An 18,059-nucleotide genomic window follows, 5' to 3' on the forward strand; every position below is an offset into this window, starting at 1 on the left:
ACTTTATTGCCTCTTTTTGCCTCTTAAATTTAACTTTAAAAGTACTAGTGGTGTTGGCGTGTTAGTAACTTTGTTGTGTTCCTTGCAGGAGTGGCTTCCAGTGGCTAGTGATCAGACTTTTTTACTCAATTTGTTCCTAAAAATCCATTAAGTGGGATGGTACTTACGTATTTTGTATTTGAAAGTACAGTTGATAACCTTCTTGCCCTGTTAAGATTCATTATGGAAAGGTAACAGATAACATCTGTTAAATTCAGTGATATCACTCCTGCTTTCACTGTTCCTATGGATAGAAGATAAGAGTTAGATGGATGTACTGAGATATTATTTCTGCTTTTCCCATTAAAGAAGGTTTTATTCTTAATTCTTAAACCTCTTGAAATGGGGTAAGTCAGAGGGAAGATCTGCTGCTGCAAGATAAACTATTGGAACCAGAAAGTTTTAAAATTAATTTTTGTGTGAGGCAAATAAATAATATTTTTGGGGTCATGAAGCCTAATAAATGGAAATCACACAGTAAGCTGAGTTGGAAAGGACCCACAAGGATCAGCAAGTCCAGCTCCTGGTCCTGCACAGGACACCCTAAGAGTCACACCATGTGCCTGTGAGCATTGTCCAAACACTTCTTGAACTCTTCTCAGACTGGTGCTGTGACCACTGCCCTGTTCCAGTGCCTGGCCACCCTCTGGAAGAAGAAAGCTTTATCATGATCATACAGTCCTTTTGTGGGGAGAGGGAGATGTAATGTTTCAGAGTACCCAAGAAAGATCTGGTATGAATCCCAGCAAAGCTTGCTTCCTCAGGGCATCAAGTCTTCTCTAGACCTGCAGAGCAACAGAATGCAACTGGAAACATCATTTTGCAGTTTGCAGTGATGCTCAGATAAAACCTGTGCAAGAGGTTTAATATATATGCTGCCCACAAAAGTAGTCCTGCTAGGGGCCACAGTCGCTTAAAGATGAAAACTGTGCTCTTTTTCCAGTGAGACCTGATAAAATAATTCAGAAGGCAACTCTGTTAAATTGCCCATTATCAGAGTAAATACAGGAAACAAATATAGAGCAGCAAGATAGAAGAGTTAGTTACTTTCTCCAGAATTTTTAGTCTAAACGTTGAATGATAATGTCAGCCATCTGGTTGACATCTATTTAGTTTGCCAGATTTTACAGGTTGCTTAGCCAATATTGATTCCTTTCCTTTGGCAAAACTGTGTCCTTTGATTTATTTTCCAGGGGAAGATACAGTGGCATGCAGTTTGTTTTAATTTGGAAAGTGCATATAGACAGGCAGTTTTCTATAATAGTTGTATTTTCTTGCTGTCAGATATCTGTAGATGTAGGCACAAAGAGAAATAGGCAAACTTGTTTTTATCTGAGAAGCTACTAAATAAAAAATGAACATTAATCAACACTGGTTGTAAGCATACCAGTCTGAAATGAAGATGGAAGTTATTCTCTTGATTATTCCTGACTGCTGGACTGCTAGTGTGTGTAGATTAGACTTAATACCAACCTATAAACCAGCTAATTTCTCAACAAGGGATAATGTGAAAAATAAGATGACAGGAATAAATAATGTATGTTTTTAATTTTCACATACTCTTGGGCCTTTCTGAAGTTTCTTAAAAAAAAAATTGCTTTTTTCCTAATAAACTATTTTTAAAATTTAATTTTGGGGGGCTGGTAACAGATTTTCTTTAAAGTAGGAAACAAATTATGTTTGCTCTTACTGTCTGTGTTAAATGTTAAATTTTCTTGGTAAGCAAAAGGAGACTTGTCAAGGTGAAGATGAAAAATATACTTGAGAACAAGGTGAAAGAACCTAATAGATACTTTATGTAGAGAAATAAAAAATAAGAAAACAGTAATGATGATCAGGATAATAGTTGCTTTTTTTCTTGGCATACCTTCAGAATATCCATTAGATAGTAAATTTGCGACATGATTATCATAATCTTTGAAACATCAAAAAAGTTAATACTCTTCTGTTCTATTACGGTATCAACCATGCTGTACCACCATTGCGTTAAGGGTGATTAAGGAGTCAAAATGATGGTATCTTTTGATTATATAATATACTGAAGTGCTTACCTAATATCTGGTCTCCTAATTGCTAGTATTAGTCTCCTAATATCTAAATATGCACAAAAGGACTGTTCTACTGTTTTTGTAAGTATTAAAACCCCTTAAAAATAGTCTGGAATTTGGAACATATATTTATGTGTTTTGTTAGCTTAATGGTGACCTGTTCTGCTTGTGGCTTTTGGACCCTGATGTCACTAAGAGTGTTTTTACCTGTTTCCTTATTTTGTGTTTTTCCTCATAAGCTAAGGTTGCTGGTGGGTAGGATTTAAGAGAGGAGGAGGTAGAGGAGGAGGAGTGGCAAGTAAAATGTTTGTTAGGAGCGTGGAGCTACTTGTCACTGATTAAAGGAAAAGTGAGAGCTCCATACCTTGAATGCAAGTTTTAGTCATATTTATTTGGAATGCTGTGACATAAGGCAATATTGTACCTTAATGGTATCTCAAAGATCCTTCTACTTGAAAAGCTTTATTTTAATTTAGCAGCTGCATTTACAAGATTAAAGAAAAATTAAGTCATATAAGTTCAATAGTAATTTTTGTCAGCCTACTAAAGTCAGATTTGGGGACTTTGCCTCAAGAGTTAGTGACTGATCTGTGTGTCTGGTATATTTTCTTTTTAATCAGGTTATTTATACATTTGGTAACTTCGCTGTGTGTTTTCCAGTAATGTTGAGATGAAGACAGGAGTAAGCTATATTAAACTAATTGCTCTTTTCAGGACTAGATGCTATAGTTAAAGTAAACAATCAATAAAATAACTATTTCGTAGGAAACTTCCAATGAAAACAAACACATACAGCTTAAAAATCATGCTATTGGAAATAGGGTGCTCTTGGAAATAGTGTGGAATAAGTAGCGCTGTGATGCAGAAAACCCTAATGTGTATTAAATTAATCACATTCTTGATCAAGGATGGTTTGAAGCACGTAGTAAATGCTAAACAAGGGCCAGTGGCCTATATGAATAGTGCAGGAATTCCTAGAAATGCCACTTCGTTGTATTCTTCTGTTGATCTCAGGACAATTTTATAAAAAGTGTGAATTGATGGTATTCCAAAGCAGAAAGCAGCAATGCCTTTATAATTTTTGTGATTATAATTCTTGAAAACCTACATTCAGCTCTGAGCTGAGTTGAGTGAGTTGGAGCATGGTGCTAATAACGCCGAGGTCACGGGTTCCATTCCCACAGGGACCACTCCCTTAAAAGTTGGACTCGATGATTCTTATGGGTCCCTTCCAACTCAGAGGATTCTGTGATCATGTAATAGTTGCTGTAAGGGATTCTGCTACCATTGAAACGATGAGAGTAGTTTTTACCCAAAGCTTTACAGAAGCGTACAACCCTTCCTCCTTCCCCCGCCTCCCCCCACCAAAAAAGTGCAAAGATCTTTACATGTCTCTCTAAATGGTTTATTCCAAACATGCACTGCAGATTACCTCTTGTCTTTATCACAGGGGTCATTTGTTCCTTATTGTTGATCTATTAGGATTTTAAGCAGTTTCAGAAAATTAACTGCACAGAAAAACACATATATTTGTTGTTTAATCCACTTTGGAAATGGACATAGAATTGACTCCTCTATTTTTTGCCCATAAATGTATCTGTGAATTGAGCATTAAACTTCAGCTAAAATTTCGTAGCTATGCTTTAGAAACAGAGCAGTGTTTCATTTTCATCAGAAAATTACATGAAAAGATGAAGTCCAGGACTGATCCTTCTGAGGATAGGTTCTGAACTCTAGAATGTATAGTTGGGTTTTTTTCGGTCCAGGTTCTTTGCTTGTGCTTTCATGCAACAAGGTGAGGGTTTTGAATAGCGCTGAACATAGAGCTACTTTGTCTTCTGTGTGATTATTGCAAGTCTGTTGATGGGAGAATACTTTGCTCATGCAGATATTCAGGACAGATATTTTAAGGAATTAGCTATCAGAAACAGTAAAAAAATGCACACTTGCAGTTCTCAGCGTAGAGAAGAGATGCACTTCTAAGATGTGCTGATGTTCTTATTTTTGACCTTTTTTTTTTTTTTAATAGTAGTAGTAGTTAAATAGAATGTGCAGCTCAGTCTTTGTTTATATGGCAGTGGCTCTGGACCAGTTAAGGAATTGACAAGGAGTCTCTCTGGACCAGCAATCCAGTTTATTTAGCTGTAATAAAGAAGGGAGATAGAACACCTTTCTTACTGGGGAGCTGGGATCTCAGACTTCTGGAAAAAGATATGTGATGGCTGTGCCATTCTGCGTATGGGAGTAGTAGAAACAGGTACTTGGTATATTCAATTAGCCTGCTTGATTTGCTTTACTTGGATCCTCAGTTAATGCTTAATAAACTCATGACTGGGCCCAAAATGCTGGAGTTTTTGTGGTTCCTCTTTTTTTGATTGTTTTGGTTTTCCTTTTTCTTCTCATTTCCTAAAAGTTTTAGGAGCCATTTTGTTAGGGGACTGATTTTTCAGTTATTTGGGAGGTTTAATCTTATCTGGGAACATCAAGTAGGCTGATTAATTTAATCAAATGTGGTAGTTCACTTCCTGGCTTTAACTTGTTCTGAAAGTCTTTCATATGTTCATCCTGTGGTGATAGAAGTATTTGATGGCTAATTGCCACTGGGACCTGTGTCGCTTCAGCCAGCTACTGTGATGAAGTGTCTCATAGCCTGTTTTGATACTCAGAGAAGATCAGTAAGATCTTGGCACTGCACAGATCCCTTAAGAGCTCTGTTGGCAGCAGCAGTTGCAGACAGAAATGGGAGTATAATAAAGAACAAGAGCAGTGGCTTTGATTACTTGTCTTTTAACAAGTTTGGGTCAAATACACATTGTACTCTAGGAATCCAGTAGCTTAATCTCAAGGGGGGTTTTTTAATTTTTTTTTTTCTGGACAGGATCCAAACTCAAATAATAGTTGTGATTCACTATAGGCTATTTATTTATTTATTTATTTATTTCTCATAGACATTAAACAAGCTTATTAACAAGCTTCAAATTTTTATCTGGCTCAGATTAGCATGCTATACAAATGCTGTGTTTGTAAGGGTTAACTGTAGAAAGCAAGCTTGGTTTGCAGGGCAGCTGTAGAGGTTCTGGTTTATTTTTTTGGTTTATAGCTTGCAAAGTTACATATTCACTGATTTCTGTGGCATCTCTGAGTGTCTAAATTTGTTTCCAAGTGGGCAACAATTCATTTCTGAGAACATCCTCCACATTCTGTTAATTGACCATTGTCTTTACAGTTTTGACAAAAAGAACAATGATTGAAAGGCTGCAAGAGCTCATTTGCTCATTTGGCCTAAGAAAGTTTTCTTTTTTTTGCCTAAGAAGTGTTTCTTTCGGAGAGATTTAAAGGTAGTTGTACTGCCTGCTGTACTATTTTCTGTCCTTCTGTCAAAGAAAAATATAATAGAAAAGCAGAAAAAAATGTGTGCTGTTTTTCAGTATCTTTTACTGGGACAGTTTGGTTGGATTTTAATGTTCTGGCTTGGTGATAGTGCTTCTCTCTTGAAGACCGGGGTTTTAGAGTGAAGTGTGCCATAGGGTGTAGGTCATTTATGGTACAGCTTTCATTCAGAACTGAGTTTTATGTAAAGCTACACATGGTTATATTATTTCCCTCTTATTTGTATGGTATACAAAGAGAAACAGAACTGAGATATTAAATTTATTAGTTTCTATTCGGAGAATACTGTTTTTGCACTTAAAGCTAATGATCAATTACAAATACAGAAATTACAATGAGCAAAGGCCTCCTAGTGCCTTTTGTTTTGATTGAGCCTGATTTTCATTTATCTTGGAACAAACATTTTTAGTTTTTCTTCATACATAGCATTCGAAACAAATGCGCGCTCAAATTATTCTAAAATTCTGAGTGAAATATTGGTGATGACAAATTTAGATAACAAGAGCCTGAAACACATCTGGGTGTTACATTCATTCTAAGATAATTTACTGATTACTGTGCCCCCTTTGCTACTTTGTCATAATGGAGTTATTAGTTTACCCTCTTAATATCACACATAAAATTGCCAGCCTTATGAGATGTAAACACAGACACTCCCTACACTTTCTTTCTTGTGTGTACACGAAAAAGGTAGCAGAAGTCCCTCTTTGTATATTCATTCTTGGTTTGAAGCCTGTGCTTAGTGGTGCCTGATGTGGACTAAAAATATTTTTTTCAGGATTGTGGAATGGATCAGGACACTACAGTGCCCAAACTGAACTTTGGGTATTGGTTGGATAAAGCTATTGAATGGGGTCAAGCCACTACGTTGGAATCCCAGAAAGATGTGTGCCTTCACTTGCCTCAGCTCCAGGAATTTCTACATCAGCTTTATGAAACAATAAAACATTCGGTAAGTGACTTTAGAGGGAAGAGTGACCTATTTTGAAGAGGTCCTCTGAAACAATCTGCACCATGTTTTGGCAAAACCAGAAGCTAAAAGTAGCAAAGAGGTTTGTCTTGTTCACCTAATGTATTGCTGGATCAGAGGGGCAAATTGGGGAAACAGTCACAGGTAATGGAAACAGGAGAATGCTTCCTGCTTCCCTGATTGTCATAGGTTAGCAAGCATAGTCCCGGAAGGGATGTCCTTGCCAAGGGGTGCTTACAGTTTCCTCTGGGACCTGACAGAACCTATCAGCTGGCCAGTTTGAATATGGACAATTCTCTAAGCCACTTAAAGTTGTGACCACCTCTGTGATCCACATTTAAGAATAGTAAATCCCAAGGCAGAGTCTCTCTCTCTCGTTTCCCGTGCTGGCACAGGTGGCTGCGGGCCCCATGCGGGGCCAGCGGGCCCAGCCCAGGCCCTGCTCGGGCCAGGCTGGGCCGGGCCACGGCCATCCTGGAGCCGATGGGCCCTGTTCCATCTGTGGAACGTCCTCCCCTCCCCCCAGCCCTGCTGTGGGCAGCCGGAGTGGCCCGGCCCCCCCTTCTCCACTTCGATAAGCGACATTCCAGCTGCAAGGCCGAGGTGAGATTAACCCTTTTAGTGCTGTGAAGAGCTGAAAACCTGAGGGAAGAGAAAGAGGAGATGCTTAAAGCTGAAATTCTGTTGTAAAGCTATATGTCAGAGTACCCATTGTAATTTCATGAAGGCATGGGGGGTGGAGTGTTCAACTCGTGCGCAAAAGCACCTGCGCTGAGATAGCAGATGCTGATGCAGCTGTAATTTCATGAGAAGTTTGAACAGGGAGAGATGGAAGCGATGAGGACTTCTGCTCCAAATGGAAAAGGAGAAACCTCAGTTCCTAGAGATGCTCCCAGAGATAGTCCTAAAGATGAAGATGAGAAAGACCCTTTGCTCCCAGGGAAGGAGAAGGGGCTCTGTTCTTAGAGATGAAATGCTCCCAGAGATGGGTGAAGAGACCTTTTGTTTCTGAACAGCTCAACCTTAAAATTGTACCCCAAAAAACTTCAAGAGTGGACCCTTGAAAGCAGTTGAGGGAGAAGCTGCAAGCTGTGGGAAGGGACTCACATGCAAGCAGAGAGACTCCTCTTCCTAAATGGACTGAACAAGTTTGTTATGGAAGTGATGAACAGACTGAACATCTCAAGGGTTGTCTTTTTCACATTGTCAGTGGGAGAAGGGAGGAAGGTGGGGGGAGGAGAAGAGTTCTGAAAGTGTGGTATGATTTTTTTTTCCCCCTGTTGTAGGTCTGTTAATAAACTTCTTTATGTTCTTTCAAGTTTGGTGCCTGCTTTGCATTTCTCCTAATTCTTATCTCACAGAAGATAAACAGTAATGAGCATTTTGGACCAAACCACTACACTAAATTGGTGTTTCCACCCGGTTACAAACCCAACCCGCTACACTGATTTATTGTGAAAGGAGCTTTTTCTTCTTGATTGGTTGATGTCACGTGAAATTTCCCAGCCAATGCTCTAGCCTCTTAACAAAAGTCTTTAAATAAACAAGAATTTGATTGTGGTTGTCAGGTCATAAACTGGATGATTTAAAGGCCTTAACATGCAAAACTGTAACTGATCTTTTAAATCTTAGAGGGTCTGCTGGCACGTTAACCCTAGTGTTACAGCACACAGTGCATTCTAGCAGCATGGTCAGATCACTGGCATAAGTTGCTGCCTCTTCTATTTGGTAATTTAATTATTGTCTGCATTCACTTGAGTAAATGTAGTTGTTCATGTTTAGTTGCTAATATGTTTTCCTGAGCATGGGTTTTTCAGTGTATATATCCAGTATAATAGCTTTAGAAGTACTGCATTATGGGCATAAGGCTTGCTTCTTATGGAAGTTCTTATTTTTAAATATTCTTATCTGTAGAGTGTAAAGTGAGGCTTGTTTCTGAACTGAATTTAAATTTTAAATTTTAAGTAAAAGGTTTTGGGGGAGTGGAGTTTCTTCCCATATTTGTATTTCTTTTTCCTTAAGGGGGAAAAAACCATTGCTACCTCATGTAGTTCGAGGCATGGCCTTAAATGGACTTTGTGAATATGGCCCCAGAAACTCTTGGTCTACATGAGACAAATTTAAGGAATTTATTGCAAGTAGCAGGAGATGGTTATCATCCCTGCTACTTGCATGTTATCTCAGCACAGCACTATTTTTCAAAGCCTTCATTTATTAGATAGTAAAGCTAAAAAAATGGTGACATACAACTGCTTACACAGGATTGTATATAAACTACGTTGTTTACTACTTTTATCGTGAAACTGCTTTCTATTTGGTTAGAAGTTAAATGTTGGTTTGTTACTGGCTAGTCATTAAGTTAATTTAAAGAAAGCAAGCAGAAGTAACAAGGATAATTTTATGCCATAGCAGGTATTAATTTCTTCAGAAACTGTGAGACAGTGTATTATAGCAATGAGGTTCAGCAAAAATACGTGTTTATTAGGCATTTAATACAATGAAATCTATACTTGCTGGTTACTAATACTGATCTGGTTGCTGGGTGTGAGGCAAATGAAAAAATTTTCTAACATAGTTAAGTATTAGGTAAGGAATATGTGCAGTGTATTTACTTTCTTTTTGTTTGTTTTTATGTTTTAGCAGAGTTCAACTGTAGCAATCCAGCAGTTCCCTTTAATTGGACAGCTTCTAGGAAGGCTCTGTTGGAATCCTTTTGTTATAGGATATGGTAAGAATGTGTAAAGATATTTCTGCAACAGTTCTATGAACCTTATTCTGTAGAAATTAGGAAAATATGACTTGTTACATACCATGATTTTTTTCCATAAAAGCACAACATTCTTTTTTACTGAAGTAAAATTAAGAGATGAAAAGGCTGTGTTATTTAAAATATATGGCTTTCAGAAATGTTAAGTTCACTTTTGGATCTAATTAATTTCATGGTTTAGTTATGGAATCTTGGCTTGGGACCAGTAGGTTTTAAACCCAGTGAGTGTTTATGTTCATCATGATTTCCATTCTCATCTTTTGTTGTATTGATTACATTTTGCTGGAGTCTCAAAATGTACAAGATCTAGTGCTTCAAATTACTTTCACTAGAAGTTTCCTTCAGTATGTATCAGAATATTATATATGCTAAGATGGAAGAATTAACTTTTCTGATATGTGTGTTTTTGTAATTAGCCTAAGTTATGATTGTGTTTGTTTTTATTGAATTCTGAAGATGTATTTTCCCTATCTCTCCATCCTTAACTAGTGAAAATGTGCATGGAACCAAAATTAAAACAGTAAAGGGGTAACATAGGAAAAAAGCATATGAAAAAACAAAGTGCTCTTACTGGTGGTGAATATGTGTGTGAGTGAGAGTATAGAAGAGAATATTATTTTGGCACAGGAAAAACTGTTGGGAGGGAGGAGACACTCCTTGTACTATGTCATCAACATTTCTGATACATTTTTCAGGAACTGAAATGTTGATATTTTGATAAATTACTTGGGATCTCATTTAAGCAGAAAACTAACTCTGAGCTCCTCTGTGAGTCCCTTAAAACAACTTTTTATCAGTCTTTTGCTCTTATTACAACTACAAATAAAAAAAAAGGGAAAAAAGAAAAAAAGTAACAACATGTGTTTTCTGCTTTATGCTTCCTTTTGGGGGAAATACAGAAAAGGGCAATTTTGTTTTCACCTCAAGGGTTTACTAACTCAAGCACAGCATACATCTTCTATTTTGGCTTTGTCTTCTAGACAGCTCTAAGCACGGACAATTAACTTGTCTGTAAAACACATAGTAGATGTGTGTAATGTCAGCACTTCGCCTCTGAAAGGAAAATTTGGGAAGGAACCATAGGTTTAAACATAAACCAGTTTTGCAGAGCAAATGTGTGTTTTTTGAAAAACTTTTTCATACTTTACAGATGTATTTTTACAGTGGAGAGGTTTCCCTTTCAATCATAGTTTTTGAGTATGTTGGTAACCATTGATGTTTATAATTACACACACGCTTTGCTTCTAAGTTTTTGTTTGGAATACGCAAGTCTTTAGACAATCAGTTTTTCTGAGCTGACAATGTATTGTGTTATAGAAAGTAGCTTCACCTATATTTCTCATCAGAGTTGAAAGCCATCTGTGTCTGCTTTTGGCTCCTTTTTGCAAAAATCCCAGCAACACATTCTTAGTTTCCTCTACTTCTTTCCTCTTTTTTGTGTTCCTTCAGCATTTTCTGAAGCTGCAAAAACACTTTTTTGCAAGTTGATCATTACCTCTGAAGTTTGCTTGAGAATGAAGTTTTACGACAGGTTTCTTTTTTTGTCTCAAAGTGGCAAGCAAGCCAATTCAGAGAACTTTACTTGCTGGAAATGGAATCCTTCACTTTAGTGCTTAAAGATTTTCTGACATCAATAGACCTGAAGATATCTGCTTATACATTCCCACCACTTCCTCTTCTTAGAGCCACCTGAACACTCTTTGGACTGCTGGCATTTTAGATTCAGCAGTTTTTCATTTTGTTTGGCACTGGTTCTGAAGATATCCTTTAAGATAATGCTGGCTGTAGCAGATGCTGACTCTCAAGTGGCTTTCATGTAATTTCTCATTTGGATAAATAGCTCATTCAGGCCTGTGTCTGAGACCAGGCCACCCTCACAGAAGAAGGAACTAATTTTGTTCAATTCAGTCTTTCATACTAATAAATGGAGAAGGAAAAACATTATACTTCTGCCTCATGTCCAAACCACAATACCTATCACCTGAGATGAATGTCTGTTGGTGCTGGAAGCTGACATGGCTGACCACTCAGTGTAGGAAGCATGGTCTCCAAGGGAAAATAATCTCCTCATAAACACTCCTGAGCAGGAGGTGACCAAGTTAGCCTTATTTAGAATGCTAATGTGAGGGAAGAAAATCTCATGGCTGTACTTGTGGTCTTAAACCACAAGGGATACACAAGGAATTCAGTCTTGGTAAGGAATTCCAGTGGTTTTTTGTTTTTTGGTTTTCTTTGTGGGCTGTGGGATTATCTTCTCAGTAGGACCCTCCTGGTTTGAGTTTTGAGCTCAAATGTCTTGAATCCCAAACTAATACTATAAATGCTGGGGGATTTCTTGGTGGCTCTGTATGTCAGTACATGTGTGTGAGCGTGCAAGCTTGGGAATGCATTCATTTCCATAGAAAGCTCAGTTTTAGCTAATGAACATTTTCTGATACATTTCAATAAAATTGTACAACACGTTCTAAAAATATTATTTCTGTCTGTAAGATGAGGGTTTTCTTCCTTCCATCTGGCCCCATTCATGACAGGTTATTTATAAACTGACTGTGCTCAGGATGATTGAGGCTACACAGTGTTATGAGAAAAACATTCCTTTTTGTTCTTTGTTTCTTTTTTTTAAAAAAATTTTTGTTGTGAGATTGGCAGGAAAGAAGGACAATCTGATTGATCATAAAGGTTTGGACTTTTGACTGGTTGACTGGTTTGAGGTGTTTTAGGGGGTTTTTGTTGTTGTTTTGTTTTTCTTTATTCCTTTTTGTCAAAAGTCCAGCAGATAGGTGGTAACCTCTTCTGAGCTGTAATTTCCACCTTCTGAGTTTTTAATTTTATTTCTGTGGATGTATTAATTGGTTATTTCGGTATTAGGCATTCTTTCATGCCATAGTAAGATCAAATGCCTTGTTTGTATCCTGATAATGCTTTTCAGTGCATATCATGATGGTATGTTTTCCATGGAGATCACAGTTGTTAGAAAACTGTGAGGAAAAAATCCACCAGTAGGCTTTTTATGGTTCTGTGTTTGGTCTTTTGATATGATTATCTTTTGCAGCTGCAGTAATTATTTTAAGATCGGTCTTAATCTTCCCGTCTTTCATCCCTTGTTCAGGGCAGCTGTGAAAAGAAAACAGTGAACCAAGAGTTGCCCTCAGAGTGTGTCATAGGGTATATCAGCAAGAGGATTGTATGGGCCTCTTCCCTGTTTTTCACAAATCTTGTGGGAGGCTAGCTCAGTTTTGATCAAAAAGTAATTTTTTAAACTAGGAAAATCTGAAGCTGTACCAGTTCCTTGTTTTTTTGGAAACTGTTGGCTTAGCTATGACATCAGTATAGGTTGGTTTCACTTGGCTTGAGGTTTGAATGTATCTGTGTTAATCTGTGTAAACTCATTATGCTGGCAAAGTGTGCCATCTTAGTTTATCTAAGCTCTGTTTTCATGATTTTAGCTTTCGTCATACTGATTTACATTTCTGACAGGCAACAATACATGCAGTGTATTTTATAGTATGCAGCAAGTCATGATGTGTAACAAAAAAATCTTTTCATCCAGAGGTCTATTCAAGCAGTTGTATGCATTTTTTTCACCTCATCTTAATTTTTTTAAGTGAAAAGAAAACAAAAATTTAATTAAAATGACTTATTGATGTACTGTAGATGTACAGTATGAACTGGGTGAGTCAAAAGAAGGAATACTTGGACTATGTATATGTATGTTTGAGATAAGAGGTTTGGACTTGATGTCTTTTTTTCTGCCTTTTTCTGTGTAATTTATGTAATTGAAAGTTATGTCAAAAGCCAGACTTCATAATCAGGCAATATTTTATATTAGTAATTAATAATTTTTAAAATCTTTGTTTTCCAAGAAGCAATTGGCTATGATTTAGTCATTTAAACAAATAAACCATTCTGGTTTTTCCTCCCATATAAAGTCATAGTAGAGTTTACATGGAAGGCTTTTTTGAAGGAGGTAGTTGTCTATTAGTGCTGACATCTGAATGCCAGTTGAATATAGTTATAATCAGAGTTTAGGGATACTTCGAATTTCTGCTAAGCAATATGCAGGATGTGTCCTTTAACTTCAGAATTACAAAACCTAGGAAATTATTAGCCTTGTAAAAATCTGTATTAAAACAAGTCCCCAAACACAGAATGGCAGAATACCCCAAATTGTGGTCGGTTAAAAGGGTGTGCTTGGGAAACCATTTCTGTTGCAGAGATGTTAGTCAGTGGGAGGTCAGTAATGGCCTCCAGGCTTGTTGGACATTTATGAGGAATACTGGTTTAAATCAGTGTTAACGTCTCTGGTCACCTGGTGAAAACACAGGCATTACTTAATGGATCTTTTAGTTTTTCCTCAGGCTTTCCCAACAAAACACTTCTAAATAATACTGTTTATTACATCCTGGATAACAAATACACAGAAAACAAAAGAAATCACTCATTGCACTTGATAATCAAATTATCTCATAATATAATTTCTAAAACTGGTAGTATCACTTATTTGTATGATTTTTAACAAGAAGGTTGTTGCTTACTGAGTGAATATTATGTCAGGACTACAATACTACATCCAGTTTCCAGAATTTTCATTTCAATCACACAGTTTTGTTTTGGGATTAAATTCACTGTAGAACATACTGTTACATGCCAAAGAACATTAGGAAAAAAAACCACCAGGGCCTATTGAAAACAAAGGTGTGTGAAATAATCATGAGTTAAATGGCTCTTCAGCTGCTCCCTTCAGATAATCGTCTCCTCTATAACAATATCTGTGCATCTGAGCAGTGAGAGTCATGCTCATTTTATAATAGATTCTTAAAGAAGAGAATTCATTTCAAACAGTGGGTTAGAGTTAAGTAAAACCCACTCTGATCCTGAGCAGAAAATCAGAATAGGATTTTTTTCCATCATCATTTACCTTTTCTGCTGTCTGCAGAAATGTCATTTTCCTGAGGCATGGAGACTCTTTCTGTATTTTTACAGAGAACTTGATCTTTTAGGTTCTAGTCATTAATGATTTCATAGGTCACAAACTTCAGTTTTTCTTAAGTGAGCATACTTGAGTTTTGCAAGCTTTGGACACAATGTAATAAACTATTTTACTACTGTTGATTATTGTCTATTATTAATGATATTATTTATACTGAGTTGAAAGTTCCTTGAAGATAGCTTCAGGGTTTTTTTATGTAAATTAATTACTAGGTCCTGCAAGTTTCTTAAGATCATCTAATTATTGTATAGATTCTGAACATTTTGGTACCTTTTAAACTGCTGTTGAAGGAAATGATTACACAAGATGGATACAGTGAGTAACGTTAAATGTGTGGTATGAATTTGGTAGAATAGAAGCAGTATGAGTTGAGGCTGATACTAAGGCTTCAATTTCGTGGATGGATAGAGATTTTTGTGTGTTATTCTGTCTGTGTTTCATTTGGGTTTTTCTTTTCCCTCTAAGTGTATCTTTATTTGCTTTTTTTTCCTACAGATGAAAGCCAGAAAACTCTGATGTGGTGCTTGTGTTGTCTGTACAGCAGTGAACCACAGAGCACTGTGGAACTGAAGGCCAACAGCTGGATACGGGTAAGTGAATGAATCCTTCCCAGGACTGCTTTGGATTAAATTGATTATTTAAAGGTGCTGCATCTATAGCATAGACACACTGTCATTTAAGAAACTGCTCCAAAGACAACTTGCATACATCTTGTGTTGAAATGTATATTATTCTAATTATAACACAGTCACTATTATTCTCATTTTAAATTCTACAAGGAGGAGGCATTTTACATTTGGTGATTTTGATGGCTTTTAACCAACTAGATTCACCAGGTCCAGTATCCTTGACTAGCGAGCAGCAACCACAAATCAGAAGGGAAGCAAGTGTTGCTATTAAAAATAAAGAACCTTTCAATTAGGGTAAAATAAATAACCTGGAGAAATGCCATGGTTTGTTTTGAAAGTGATGTATATTTGTTCTGTAATTTTATTCTTTTTTGTTTTTGTTTAATCTCCTGCCTATAAAGAATTTAATTGTATCCAAACTTTCTTCAAAGAGAGTCAGAGAGGGGAGGGGCAGTGCTTGTGTGTGGATTTTTATTTAGTGACTTAAAGAATAATGAATCTCTAACTTTAATCCCAAAATTAGGGTTTTGCATGGCACATCTGTTCATATTTTATATATTTCCACACTGAATTAACAAAGCACATGAGCATGTATATAGCTTGCTGCACATTGTTTCTTAATACTTTACATTGCTGAATAACAATTTGAGAGTGCAGTTCTGTTGTGTCCTTGCATTTTTCATGGGTCCATGTAAAAATATGGTAAAAAATATAAATGGAATTGTTAATATATTTTTTTTTATCTTTTAGTCCTCACAACTAGTGAGAATGTAGCAGCGTCATCATTATTTATGTACAGCTCTGCTAAAGCTGAAGATGCTTCTAGATTTCTCTAGGTAGATAATTTCTTACTTACTAGTTTATTTTGTATGTCAGATTATCTAGGTATGCGTGTAATACTAGGATGTACAAATTACTATAAAATAATGGATGATGATGATGATGGAGATTTTTATGTTAGTAAACAACTGTTGTTGATTTAAAAGCTGTAGTCCTAGAAATATGTTCTCACAGTCTTTTAGATGGCCTTGGATGCCTGTATATACCTGTTTGGTGGGCTGTACCACATACCATGAAAATTTGAACAATTTAATACTGAGTAAAATCGCCCTTATTTTCTTCCTTATTTTCAGGAGGCTTTTACTGAGGTTACTATACTTGTAATTCAAAGTATGGCAAGGCTTGAATGCCAAAGTAAAATGATATTAAAAAAACCCGCTCTGCCTTTTCTAATGTAGTCTTGCTGCTTTCTTATATTCTTCGCAATGAAGTAGGAGAGGCACAGTAGTATGCAGTTAGTTATCAAACAGCAAAATTTGTCATTTTTGGTTTTTAGTAGCATAACATATACCTATGCATTAATGATGCATGTTAATAACATATGCAGTAATGATGTTAAGCGGTGAGGGAGAGATGTACCCAGACAGTCTACCACAGATAGCTTTGGTTTCTGGGAGGGGAAGAAACCAATTGTCTTAACTTAACAACATTTGACTCATCTGATTAATGTAATTGAATTGACGGTATTGCTGATACAAGAAAAAGTATCAGGTAAGCAGGAGCAAAGTTGGAGATAGGTGGGGATGGGACTGCTGCTTTTATCTTACACTGAAACTAACATGTCAAGTATTTGATTCAAGCTGCCCTGTAATCTGTGGAAATTTTTCCACCTACTCTGTATGTTTCAATCACCTGTAATAGCCACTGTGATCTGATGGGTCAAGAGTTAACCTAAATCTTAGGAAGGAGGGAGGGCATGGAGGAATTCAAAGCACAAACATATCTTACTAGCTATTTTTATCATTCAGCACTTACCTAGTTGCCTTAAGTGGGTGTAACACAGCATTAAAATACAGCAGGTGGGATTAAAAGAAAGGGTATTATTAAATTGTTTTCTATAATTAGTAGAATTTCTTTGCAGTTTCTTACTGCCCAGTGGGTATCATCACAAAGCTTTTTGAAGAAAGTGGTTTTATTTCCCTTTCCTTTTCATCACTGTAATTCTAGTCATCTGCAGTTGTGATACAATAAGGACTATCATGCTTGTTTTTATGGAAAAACCTGAAATAAATGTTTTGCTACTCTTAAAGGTTTTATTTTGCCATCTGTGATAATGATTTATATTTAAAAAAAGTAACACACACACACACACACACCTGTAAATCCTCTGACACACCTAGTGTACATTTAACATTGTTTCTTCCTGAACTGCTTTTTCCTTGTTATGTGTGTCTCAAACGATTGTCACAGAAAGGGATCAAGACACATTTTTTATGAGAGCCATAGTTTGAGGTTTTCATCAGCTCTTTTAATATTGACTGGATGATCAATCTCTGCAGTGATTTGATCTGACCTCAGTGTTGGTAATATGGCAGGAGCTCTTTACAGCAAGGTTATTCACTTGTGGAGAAGATGCCCCATACGTTGTGGTACACTGGGGGAAAAAAGGCCAAAACTCAAAAATTTACAGTCTTTTGGGCACAGGAAGGAAGGTAGTTTTACGACCACATGATGTAAAGGGAATTGAAGTCCAGAAAGAAATTTTAAATAACACTCCGGAAGTTTGAATGCCACTAAGGTTTTTGTAGAGAACTTGCCTGTACTTGGAATGAAATGGCAGATAATCTAAGGTATTTAAGCTCTCCATGGAGGGTATGGATAGCCATCCATGACCACACAGAATGGGGATCTGTATCAGGTCCATGCACACTGATGCAGGAGCTGTGTGAAAGGGTTTTACCCAAAGGAACTGATTTTCACCTTCTACAGAAGTGATCTTCTGAGTGGCTTTGTCTTTTGGTCCAGCAGTCGATAGCTCATTTTATTTCCTCAGCTTCATACTTCGGCATACACTGAGGAGGAATACTTAGTTTTTAAAAAGGCAGAACAGTTCACTGTGTAGATCAGCATGTATCAAATAAATTGGGATCTTTGGGTATCCATTTAGTTGATGATAGAACAAACAAAACATCAAAAAAGCAAAGCAAAGGAACCAACCAAACAAAAAAACTCACCCAAACAATAAGTAGAAGTCTGTAATGGAGACAGAGAACTTTGCCTGCTTACCATTAACTACTACAACAACAACAGTTTAAAGTTTCTTCCTAGTTTCATAGGTTTTAAACTGGCTTGCATTAAAATTTTTCTCCCAAAATGCCAAGTTGTATCTGATTGGAAAATAATATTACTCAGTCACGTTAGTGTTGAATCTCCTCCTCCCTTTGCT

At 36.8% G+C, this 18,059-nt stretch overlaps 1 protein-coding gene across 7 annotated transcripts in view; it reads left to right on the forward strand.

Annotated features, from left to right (window-relative positions):
- FANCC (FA complementation group C) overlaps positions 1–18,059 on the forward strand; it is an 80,699-nt gene that overhangs the window by 9,798 nt on the left and 52,842 nt on the right. For 6 of the 7 annotated variants that reach the window (XM_039567090.1, XM_019288397.3, XM_019288396.3 and 3 more), the window contains 3 exons: positions 6,256–6,429; positions 9,088–9,175; positions 14,700–14,794. In XM_039567090.1, the coding sequence (XP_039423024.1) occupies positions 6,265–6,429; positions 9,088–9,175; positions 14,700–14,794 (348 nt within the window). In that variant the 5' untranslated portion in view covers positions 6,256–6,264. The remainder of the gene's footprint in view (positions 1–6,255; positions 6,430–9,087; positions 9,176–14,699; positions 14,795–18,059) is intronic. The other variant, XM_039567093.1, reaches the window with a different exon arrangement.

The sequence above is a fragment of the Corvus cornix genome, chromosome Z (genome assembly GCF_000738735.6).
Source record: "Corvus cornix cornix isolate S_Up_H32 chromosome Z, ASM73873v5, whole genome shotgun sequence".
Classification (NCBI taxonomy): Eukaryota; Metazoa; Chordata; class Aves; order Passeriformes; family Corvidae; genus Corvus; species Corvus cornix.